Here is a 12,181-nt window from a genome sequence, read left to right on the forward strand (position 1 = left end):
TCATGCAGAATTTAGGGGCGCCATCTACCGACCTGGCTGACTGAGAAAGCAAAAACGCCAAGCTTCTCTGTCAATTACAAAAACAGAATACAGCTGCTCTAACAACTAGTGATTACTGTTTGATTACTGAAAGAACATGACTAATTGGATTCATTGTAACATTTACAGTTTGTGCTGGTCTGTAATCCATTTTTCTTTCATTCACGTACAATCAAAAATACAGAAGTTCTACACTGCAATAGTAGCACAACATTGAAAACAGAGAGAACAAGGAGGTCTGTATCCTTTTAAACTTACAATATTTGCAGTAAAACGTTAGTGTACACATTGCTTGAATGTGGTATCAAACATTTCATTAAAACTAAAGCATGAGGGGGAAAAAACTAAACTAACAAAAAGTCATGGGCATTTTGAAAGCTTTATAGGTTTTTAGTATCTTCCTATGGTGTAAACAAAAGACTTGCTGGCAGTTCATACATGGACAGACAACGAAGAGGACCAGACCAGAGGGGAAGGAATTGCAGTTCAAGCCAGATTAAATAGCCCCAGAATTAAATGTACATTCATTTCAGTTATCAGAGGGATCCCTGTTGCATCCAGCATGAGATCTAGACTATTCCTCTGGGTTGTCCGGATATTCTGTTCAGTGGAAGAGCAGTCTAGATATCCACTAGTTGTCCATTAACGTCCATTCGTCTTCGTCATTCAATTTTGTCTGGGGGCACCACTTCCATCAGCAGCTGCAGGTGCTTGGTGATGGGCCCTACAAAAATCAACGGTTAAATGTGTCCAAATGACAAAACCTCAGATATAAAGAGTTTCTTTAGCATAAATGGCATAAGGACTTGCATAAATCTAAACACAAAACTGTGGTATCAGTGAGATTTCAAATGTGCCTGGTCACTTTAACCCTTGTGCTGCCTTCGGGTCACATGACCCAAAGGTTCATAACGAACCATCGTTGTGTTTACCCAATACAAAAACAAATATAAATTATTTTATTTTAACCTTTGCAATGTGGGGGGTCTGAGACAGCCCACGGTTAAAAGAAAATGCTTCACTTTGTTTTTGTATGCGGTAGTTGTCGCAATACGACGGTGGGTCACAATGACTTATGGGTCAGAATGACCCGAAGATAACACAAGGGTTAAAAAGACAAAACCAACCATATTGGAGGCTAGCGGTGTTCATACACAGATATTAATAAAAATAATGTAGCCTATTAGCAGACGCTTTCATACAGAGAGGAATTAGAACATGCGACATCTAGATCTGATCAAACCGTCAAACCACTGAGCTAACATCGGTGTCTCAGACCGAGTGCTGGGCGACGAGGACTGATATCACGTACTCATGACTTTGCGTGTCCAGCCGAACTTGCGGTGGACGAAAGGGAAGTATAGTAGCAGGCCGCTGACTATGAAGACAGTGCAGTAGAGATACTCGAGCTCTGGCTTGTCTATGATGGGGGCCAGGACCAGGTAACAGGACACGATCACCACCAAGAAGGCGATGGCTATCGGTACCTGAGCAAGCACAGAAACATGTCAGCGTTCCATCCACGAGGGAGAGCATCTGGGACGGATTTGAATTGGTTTTAAACTGATTTTAAAACTGTTTTTATTAATATATTTTTTAAATAAAATGTGTTTTGTTAAAATAACATTTTTGTGTTTTTTACTCTGAGGTGTGTGAACTTGAATGATGTATGACATGTTAAATATCCAGGATGGCAGTTTGATTTGGTTGACAAGAAACAAGGTGCGTTTCGTGTTCTGGAAATTAGAGTTTTCCCTTTGGTCGTTGTTTTGTCGTACCTTGACTGGTCTGTGAAGTTCCTTCCTGGTGAAGCGCATGACGATGAGAGCAAGAGCCGTTAGACCGTAGAACGCCCACTGGGCGAAGCTAAAGTAGTTTATAAGACTGTTAATGTCTGCTGGGACGGTGTAAAGAATAGCCAGAATCCCCTAGAATTGCAAAAAAAAAAAAGATAAGAAGTCAACTCTTACTAGTGAATCACATGGTCCTGGGACATGACTTTAAGATGGTAATGCCGATATAACTGTCTGGATGAGTGCGGGTGGAGACTAAAGGGGATTATTAAACATGGAGGACTCACGTTGAAGATAAGGGCAGGGGATGGAGTGTAGTACTTGGGGCTGATGTAGGACAAGATCTTCACCATGTGACCTTCCCTTCCAGCCACATAGGTCAGCCTAAGAGGAATTACAGCCAATTTCATTTAGGCCAACCAGAAACGGCTTTGTACGCCGGCATGCCTCAGAAGACAGGAGCCTTTTGATTGAGTCTCTCAAAATGTCTGCCAGTAAATTCCCTCACCTGCCGGCGGTGAAGCAACTTCCGTTGCCCGCCCCGAACGTGGAGAAGACCACAAACAGAGGGACGACCCAGGACACGGGGTAGAGCACCCGGTCACCAAAAGTCTAAGGGGGGACGTACATCAAACTGTCAGAGGAGACATGGGTTCAAGGCAATGTTTGTTTTACAGCCCTGACCCTGTTTGGCTGAGCCCTGAAGAAGAAATCGTCTTACTCCACTAATGGTGTGGTTTCCATCTAGGCTCTGATGTTTATATGCATTTATCAGTGTAATGATAGCACCACAACAGTGGGTCACAATGACCCGAAAGCAGCACAAGGGTTAAGCTACAAAGGCTCTCCAATGCTCAAAGGTCAAAGGATTTCAACACAACAAAGTGTTTCTTCAAATACAAAATAAAGCAAATCCTCGACCACAGACAACACAGTTATCATGCATCTGTCAGGCTCAGCCTTTCAGAACGCCTTCCCCACCTGGGGGAACCAAACACCCAGGCCCCTAGACGCCAGGTTCTGAACGCCCCACAGACAAACTGAAATTGAACTGATAGCATGCTCCTCCATGCCTTTCCTTCTGTAATCAAAGTGAATGGATACAGAGAAACACAGAGCGTAATACGACGACAATGAATAATACGATACATGGTTCCAATAAAGCATGTTTGGGACTACGGGTCATGTTTAACAGAGATGAATGGTCGGTCTTTTCAATGTCTCGCACACCCTTGACCCCTTGTGGATGCTGTTACCAAGGGAACGACCCTGTGAGTGGAGCACAGCATCAGTGAGTGGAGCACACAGCATCAATCGCCATGACGGTGTTATCATTACCACAGCGACGGCTGGAGACTGTAACAGTTCTGTGGCGGACATGGCACTGAAGTAGGCAATGTTGACCAGCACGTAGCAAACTGACACCAGGGGGATCCCGATGATGATGGCCAGGGGAAGATTCCTAGTGGAGATCAACAATTAGTTAACCCTTGTGTTATCTTCGGGTCATTCTGACCCATCAGTCATTGTGACCCACCGTCGTATTGCGACAGATTTACCGCATACAAAGACAAAGTGAAGCATTTTCTTTTAACAGCTAGGCTGTCTCAGACCCCCCACATTGCAAAGGTTAAAAGAAAATTATTTTAATTTGTTTTTGTATTGGGTAAAATTGGGTAAACACAACGATGGTTCATTATGAACCTTTGGGTCATGTGACCCGAAGGCAGCACGAGGGTTAAAGGTAGATTCCGCTAAATAAACACACTTTGACATAGCTCAATTACAGAATGAAACTTCACTCACCTAAATGGGTTTTCCAGTTCCTCAGTTATGAAGTTAAGTTGGTTCCTGAAAGACAAACAGTTTATGGTGTCACCATGTCATTCTTTACCAGACAAGACTAAACAAAGAACTTAAAGCCATAAAACATTACAGTAAGTGAAGAAGTTATAAGAATTGACAGGGAGTCATACCACCCATCGTAAGCCCAAAGGCCGTTGTAAAACGCAAGTCCAATGTTGCCAAAAGAGGTCGATGACCCTTCGAAGGCATTTGACAGATTCTGTGTGTTCCCTGACACACACAAACACACATGGTTACAACTTACAATAAAATTTTTATAAACCATTAACAGAATACTGTTATTACATGTTTACTGTTGTTTATGGAAGAAAATATGTTACATAATGTTTTGAATTTTAAAAGGCATTGAATACTTAATATTGAAATGTAAATACCACCGAATTTGTTGGTTTTTAATTCACCTCTTAATTTTTTTTTTACAAAACTCTGATCAAAAAATTCAAGGTTCAGATATTCAGGTTGGTCAAATTCAAACAGCAAAATTCTGATCACAAAATTCTTTTTCACAAAATTCTTTTTCACAAAATTCTTTTTCACAAAATTCTTTTTCACAAAATTTTTCTTTACATTGAAATAAATTCATATTTCGATCTTAAAGAGGGGAATTCAAAACCAACAAATTCGGTTTAATGTTTAGACGTCAATATTAAGTATTCAATGCCTTTTAAAATTCAAAACATTCTGTCACTGATTTGCTTCCATAGTCGTCTCTCCTAAATTCCGACAGATGAGGAGACTGCCTACCTTGGGCCAACAGCACAATGCCGGACACCACAATGATAAGAATGATGAAGAGTTTGGCTGCGGTAAAGAAGTTTTGGACGTAACTGGCCAGCTTGACGCTAAGACAGTTGACCAGTACTATCAATACTGAAGGATGAAGGAGGAAAAAAAGCTAGTCAGGAAAAAGTTGAGTAGAAACACAGTTTGCACACGTATCCAGTGAGCTACTGAGGCACTCCTTGAGCAACAATTTTTGGACAAAAAGAAAGTATATTAAGACTCACAGATGCAAGCTGCAGCCAGACACTTAGTGACGACAACAGGAGGCTGGCACCCCGGGTAGAACGGAGTGGATGCGTACTCCGCAAAGCTGAGGGCGATGATGGCGAAGGAGGAGGGCTTTAGGACCATGATGGTGGTCCAGGAGTACAGGTAGGCCACGATGGACCCAAAGGCCTCCATCAGATAGGGGTACTCTCCACCCGATTTAGTAATCATGGTGCCCAGCTCCGCATAGCACAGTGCACCTAGAGGGAGACGGGGGTGGGGGGAGGGAGGGAGAATGAGAGAATGAGGGAATGAGAGAGAGAAATAACAGTCACAGATAGACAGGAAGGGATTTTCCTCATTGACTCCTGGTAATTCTGCTGAGTTTGTGTCAGGTTGATTAAGCCCCCCTCTTCTAGGTATTGTGGGATTTAACACACTGACACAGTCTCTCCTACTGAGCTGTTATCCCATTCTTGGCATTTTTCCCAAGGACTAAACTACTTATTGTTATATGACTGAGAATGGCCACGTTTCAGAACAGGTCTAAATTGCAAAAACAGGTCAACGGCATAAAAACAGTTTTAGCATTTCTACATGATCACAAACGATAAAATCCTTGACATCAAATCTGTCTGTTGTTTGGTTTCAGGATTGAAGAAAGTCTCTTATTTATGACATACTTTGTGGGTTGTTAATGCGTTCTTTCATTTTTACAGCTCAATAGCAAATATTTTTTCCTGTAAATGGATTTGCCTTTTCTGTTTACTATGATTGTTTTTCACTAAATTGTTTTGCAGACCGCTGTAGTATCTCCTCACAGAACTGTAGTCATGGATATCTTAGAAAAGACCAGCCCAGAGTGTGGCCTGCTTTTTCTTTTATTACTATGTGTCTTACTGTGTGTTCGAACATGTGTCTACACTTGTAAGTCTCCAGTGTGTGTGTGTGGGGGGGGGGGGGGGAGGGTGTGTGTGGTGTGTGGTTGGTGTGTGTGTGTCGTCTCTCTCACCCAGAGTGGCCAGCAACCCGCAGGCTGCCCACACACACAGGCATGGTCCGACCGCCCCAGAGTGCTCCAGCACGGCCTTGGGAGAAATGAAGATCCCTGAGCCGATCATGGTGCCCACGATCAGGCAGATTCCGCTCAGGAGACCCACCTGTAGAGAGACAGGATGTGGTCATCCAGACAGGATGTGGCTAGGATGACGACTTCCTGCTGCTCTCCCGTAGACAATGTGTCTCCTCTCCCCATCAATGACTGACTGACCTTTTCTTCTTTTTAAATGATTTTTAGCGGTCAGTATAATACCAGACAATCAAACATTTGAACTATTTTGGGTAAAATTAGGAATAAAGCTGATATAGCGTGAAAGTGAATTTGAGGATGAATCGTTCTTAAAATGTATAGATTTGATCCTGCATTTTAACATTCTGTTTAGCATTCATTTTAACACACACAATCGTTTCCCTGAGTTAGTCAGACAATGTTTTCATAAGGTCAATATTTAACCCACTGTACCACAATACTATTGTGTCAAAACCCTTGTGGCTGAAGTTCCCAGATGTCAGAACTTGTTTACCCTATAAACTTAATTGACTTTATTACATAAAAAGTATATTAATTTGGTTTACACTGGCCATTCTGTTTGTTATCAAAGATCAATAAAGCTTGATGCACAAGCATCGACTCTGCTTTCCTAACTCTAAAACATATTGCCACTCTCCTGACTATTTTTTCTGAGGTGTACTTGTTCAGCGGCCGTGGAGCTTGACAACTCAAGCACCATTCCTAACGTCGGTGACCTTCTTTTATCTTGGCATACTCAGATGCTGAGAATCGATGTGCATGAACAACCCATTTCATTAACTAGGGTGCTCACTGAGTCCTGTGGACAAAAGGCCAACTTCCAAGAGGAAGAATCTGGAAGTAGAACAAGAGAACAAGTGACATCGATGGGTCTGGGGGTGGGTGGGGGGTGAGGGGTGGGTGGAGAAGTGTTGATCTAAATGGAGATGACAGTGGAAGGTACAGGCTGGTCCCTCTGGGGTGAGACGGGGGGCTGTGTGGGGCCGTGAGAGCCACTGTGTGTGTGTGCGTGTGCGTGTGTGTGTGCGTGTGTGTGAGTATCTAAGGGGTGTGAACATCCACTGGGACAGTCTCTCAGGAGCTGAGAGACACTGGTGGCTATCACATGCACTCACACAGAGACATGCATGCATGCACACGGAGCATGCACACACACACACAGATAGACATGCACGCATGCACATGGAACACGTACACACACACACACACACACACACAGAGAACAAAGGACCTTACTTCCTTCTGCAGCACTGTGGCCTTCACCTTCTCCTCTGTAGTGGGGGAGAGGGAGGCCACGTTCCCTGCATCCTTTCTCCTCCTTACGCTGCCGTCGTCCATGCCAACCTGCTGACACACACACACACACACAGACACACACACATGCACAGACACACATGTACACACAGACAATCAGACAGACATGCATAAACACACACACAAATTCATGTAGAAGTAACATACATATTAAAATAAAAAGAGACATTTTCATGATCAATATACGGCTGTAGATTATTCAGCAACAAGACTGGCACGTTGCAACAGCAGGTGTTGAATGAAGTTCATATTGAACTGATTGGAGTTTTATGTCGAACAATACACAGCTTCAGTTGATTTGCCTTGATCGCAGAACAGCTGCGCCGCAACGTGCTAGCATTAGCACGTCCAGTTCCTACACAGTCACGTCCAACACATCTCCGGGGCAACCTCACAGCTCTCGCCAAGGGGTGTCTGTTTCTTAGCAACAGCTGTTGAAACACCCACTTAGTGTGGAAACGGTGCGTTAGAAAGGGGTGGGGTTTGTTTCTGGGAAATAAGTGTTTGGGTAAGCGTACAAAGTCCTGTCGAAGGGTAATGGATTGAGAGAAATCTGAATATCAAATCCCAGTACCGCAGGTTGACGTGACCTCATGTGGCACTAAGTGCTGGTCCGAGAGGACCGGGTAGTACACTTGGCACAAGTGGGCAAGACTTGTCCTACATTTACACCCCTTCCACTAGTCCTGGCCTTCCAAGAGCAGTTGGGGCGTGTGTTAGAGGCTGGTTCAGTCACCTCAGCATCGTCTGAGCCCTGAAGTTGATTCACCCACGAGACCACCCACTTCCTCCTCCTACCACTCATGTGCTTTTAGAGGTATATTGATATGTAGTGTTGACCTGTCAATGGCTGCTGGCAGACTGGCGCCAGAGAATGGCAAACACGTAAGTGGGTGTAAATGAGTCATCACCGTCTGTCAAGGCCAAGCGCATCCCGTCGCTTGTTTTATGATATCACTTAAGTCAGGCTCTGATTATGCTCCCTCGAAAAAAACATCAGCTTACAGGTCATAAAAGTAAGACTGAGGACATTACATTGATTGTAACTTGTTTAACTACATGCTCTTATGGTTCTTCCCTTTGGCACTTACTTTGGTTGTTCACAATGTGTGCTTCATGTTTTGGCTACTCACAATGTTTTGTGGCTATCTTGTGATTATGATCAGTGATCTATGCACTTTGTAAAGCTCTCTCTTGGAAGTCGCTTTGGATAAAAGCGTCTGCTAAATGAATAAATGTACCGTAAATGTTTATCACTTTGAGAAATGATAATAAATATTTGTAATATTTACTCACCCTTTATGTGTTTTCAGCGGTTTGGTCTCAATACAGCAAAGTCTTCAGTTTTTTTTTTTGACCCTGAAACACCCAACATGCCACAATGAAAATGTATTAACCACAGGTGAGTGTCCTCCTTCGATTACTACATTTACATTTAGCAGACGCTCTTATCCAGAGCGACTTACAGTAAGTACAGGGACATTCCCCCTAGGCAAGTAGGGTGAAGTGCCTTGCCCAAGGACACAACGTCATTTTGCACAGCCAGGAATCGAACCGGTAACTGTCAGATTACTAGCCCGACTTCCTAACCGCTCAGCCACCTGACTCCAGGCTACTATTAGGCTTTTTTCTTCTTATTCATATTCAGTACTTAAAGGGACAATTTTGTTGTCACAAGTATACTAATACATGGAAACACAAACACAACACGTTTTTGCACTCTCACTTACTAACAGGTTTGAAGTGTAAAGTTCCTCTGCCTTCAGTGTGAGCTAGCCGGACAGGTAGAAGCTAGCCGGACAGGTAAGAGCTAGCCGGACAGGTAGGAGCTAGCCAGACAGGTAGGAGCTAGCCGGACAGGTAGGAGCTAGCCGAACAGGTAGGAGCTAGCCGGACAGGTAGGAGCTAGCCGGACAGGTAGGAGCTAGCCAGACAGGTATTAGCTAGCCGAACAGGTAGGAGCTAGCCGGACAGGTAGGAGCTAGCCGGACAGGTAGGAGCTAGCCGGACAGGTTGGAGCTAGCCGGACAGGTAGGGAGTGAGCTGTAAGGACCATGGTAGGGTTGAACACTGTTCACACAGCAAGCTACCGTGACAGCAACCAAAACAACAGGTCTTGTCCAGGAGATGTTACAATGCCAAAAACTGAACTTGCACACCTTGTTGGAAATACTCAATTGTGGTTTAACTCTCTAAACTACAGCTCTGCTAAATCATTTACACGAAAAGTCTATCTGCACATAACTTCAAAAAAAACAATGTTTTTCGTTGCTATTTTACATGTCTCTGCTTCCAGGTATTAGGAACAGACACTCACCTAAGTCAACAGCTCAGTGTTCCAGTCCTGAATCCAATACCAGCCTAATGGTAGTTTCTCACAGTCTGTCTGCCCTGACTGTGACTGGACACATACAATGGGAGGGGCCTTAAGACTTCATCTGACTCCTATTGGAAGTTGGACCCTGAAGAAGAGGAGGGGGGCCGCCCTATCCTAGAGAACACACCTCAGACTCACAATACCCCTTTGATAGGGCCATCCGACACCCCGTGTGTGTGTGTGTGTGTGTGTGTGTGTGTGTGTGTGTGTGTGAGAGTGAGTGGGTCAGAAGAGTAGCAGATATACTGTCCCCAAATGTGTACATCAAGTGTACAGTTTGTCCTAACCCAGTAATTTTTGCATTCCTGTTTTATACGGTGCCTTAACGCTGCGATTTCCCCCAGGAGATGAATCAAGTGCCTATAAAATACCTTCCTACATCAGTCTAATCTCTGGGTTCCTTGACGTTGAACAGACTGGATTTATTTAGTAAAAAAAAAATGCTTCACACACATAGACAAGACTCGACAACTCATGTTGTTTAATTTGTAACTTGTTTAACTACATGCTTTTATTGTTCTCCCCATTGGCACTTATTTACTTTTCACAATGTATGCTTCATGTTTGGCTACTCGCAATGTTTTGGGGCTATCTCGTTGTTATGATCAGTGACCCATGCTCTTTTGTAAAGCTCACTCTTGAAAGTCGCTTTGGATAAAGCATCTGCTAAATGAATAAATTTAAATTTAAACTCACCTCACAACAAACGTTTGTGTTCATTTGTTCATTCCTGCGTCATTGCACATTATGGAGTGTTGAAATAATCCAGAGAAATTGTAATGGTGGACTGTATAGTGGGGACAGAAAACTATATAAAGTGATAAGTGCTCAGTCTCGCTACAGATAACTGACTGAAGTTATACTCCATGTTTAATCGTTTTACAGTGTTCACATTTACATTTAGTCATTTAGCAGACGCTCTTATCCAGAGCGACTTACAGTAAGTACAGGGACATTCCCCCCGAGGCAAGTAGGGTGAAGTGCCTTGCCCAAGGACACAACGTCAGTTGGCACGGCCGGGAATCGAACTGGCAACCTTCGGATTACTAGCCCGCTTCCCTCACCGCTCGGCCACCTGACTGTTCAGATAAGAGAAGCAATCTTCAGCTGCCACAACTAAAACATAATATTGATCAACATAATTTTACAATAGTCTGCCTAGCTTGTCTCACATGTATGAGAGGAACAACATTCCAGGTAGGGAGTAGTTGGTATAACAACTAGTAAAAGGATTATCCATAATACAAGGTTGAGTGTGATGCCAACGTTTATGACATTTGCAAGATTGAGAGTGTAACCTTGCTGGTGGATACTTAACAACACTCAAAGTTGTTGGACAATTGTAAAAGTCTGTTCCAGCTGAAACATGTGTGTGTGTGTGTGTGTGTGTGTCGGTGTGTGTGTGTACCAGAGATGTTTCAAATGTGTTCATTCAAGTGTATAGTGGAATTTCTCAGAAGTCATGGAATTTTTTTTGAAAGGGCTGGTAGAATTGGACTGCACATTTGTTTCAGTTTGAATAAATACTGTTTGTCCTCAAATCTGATGGGGTCAAATTATTTTGCCATTGATCCAGACACTTAACGACATAGCCTAATTCCAAAACAAGGATACAGCAGGCGTGCAATCTGAAGCTATTTTAAATTCAAATATGTACATAATTTAAGGTTTATAGGCCAGAGGAGGCCTGTTGATAAAATAGCTGTCTCTGTTGGTGGCTAGCGCCTGAAAACCGTCTTTTTAATTTTCATACACAACCCACAAACTATCATACACTGACTGCCAGTAGGCGATCTCAGAATCTTCAAACTGTTTTTTAGTTTTTTTTTTAGTAGAACTGTTCTCAAGCGCTGCCGCGCATCATGTCAGAGGCGCGTGTCGCCTCCTCTCCTCAGAAAACAGACTTTTAACAGCTTTGGCTACTTACCCACAACTTCATTTAAATGTCGTGTAGACTAGTTTTCTGGGTATCTGTTCTCACTGTATCTCCTTACAAAGCGCTGTCACGACTTCAAACTTTGTCTAACTGGACAATTGTTCGTTTGGGTTGGCTCCACTTGAAGGCTCAAACTAAAGCTAAAGATTAATTAGGGGTTGAACGGAGAGGGATTAGAACTGTGGGCTGAAAGAGAGTTGTTTGCATTTCGGTTTACCGCTGCATGTTTGTGAAAGGAACCGAAGTTGAACAAACGTAGGCCTATTAGCCTATCATGCTAGGCCTACTCATAGTGTAATGTAGCTGTTGTAGTTCAGTCATTAATGCTTTTGTTTTTTCACCTGGGAGTAAGCGTATGTAGGGGTTTTTATATTGGCTAAACAGCCAAAACCTTGCACCTCGATCTAATGGAAGAGGGGTAAACTGGACAGTGTATTAATGTTAACCAGAAATTGCAGTTATTTGACTATGGGTTACATCATGTATATATGTAATAACACCGCAAATGAAAACAATTAAGGCAAACGTGTTATGAATCTTTCTTACTCTAAGAGTAATAGATCTATTACTCTTAGAGTAAGAAAGATTGGTGGTCTTAACCATATAAGATGCAGGGGTGTCTTCCAGCCTATAGCTCTGTCATATTTTGGTATTGTTGTTGAATGGAAATTAGTTTGTAGATCACTCTTGATTATAGGGCAGATGATCCTATAATGCATATCCGGATGCATAGACTGCATAGACTCCAGTCTTCAAATACGTTTAATTAAGTGGGT

General features: G+C 43.1%; 1 protein-coding gene across 3 annotated transcripts; it reads right to left on the reverse strand.

The window, feature by feature from the left end:
- Nucleotides 1-185: 185 nt before the first annotated feature.
- slc7a9 (solute carrier family 7 member 9) lies at nucleotides 186-11,471 on the reverse strand. 3 transcript variants are annotated; one of them, XM_062472099.1, is made up of 14 exons: nucleotides 11,397-11,471; nucleotides 8,389-8,451; nucleotides 7,015-7,122; nucleotides 5,701-5,848; nucleotides 4,706-4,948; nucleotides 4,443-4,568; nucleotides 3,809-3,908; nucleotides 3,639-3,683; nucleotides 3,171-3,294; nucleotides 2,341-2,444; nucleotides 2,120-2,216; nucleotides 1,818-1,967; nucleotides 1,352-1,526; nucleotides 186-763 (listed from the first exon to the last, which is right to left on the reverse strand). In XM_062472099.1, exons 3-14 carry the CDS (start codon nucleotides 7,114-7,116, stop codon nucleotides 702-704), a joined length of 1,476 nt encoding a protein of 491 aa, XP_062328083.1. In that variant the 5' UTR covers nucleotides 7,117-7,122; nucleotides 8,389-8,451; nucleotides 11,397-11,471; the 3' UTR covers nucleotides 186-701. The 3 variants fall into 3 exon arrangements, with proteins under 3 accessions (XP_062328083.1, XP_062328084.1, XP_062328085.1); XM_062472100.1 differs by lacking the exon at nucleotides 11,397-11,471 and adding an exon at nucleotides 9,410-9,467; XM_062472101.1 differs by lacking the exon at nucleotides 11,397-11,471 and adding an exon at nucleotides 9,410-9,467 and having other exon boundaries at nucleotides 7,015-7,125.
- Nucleotides 11,472-12,181: the final 710 nt, after the last annotated feature.

Source organism: Osmerus eperlanus, chromosome 10, assembly GCF_963692335.1.
Source record: "Osmerus eperlanus chromosome 10, fOsmEpe2.1, whole genome shotgun sequence".
In the NCBI taxonomy this organism is placed as follows: Eukaryota; Metazoa; Chordata; class Actinopteri; order Osmeriformes; family Osmeridae; genus Osmerus; species Osmerus eperlanus.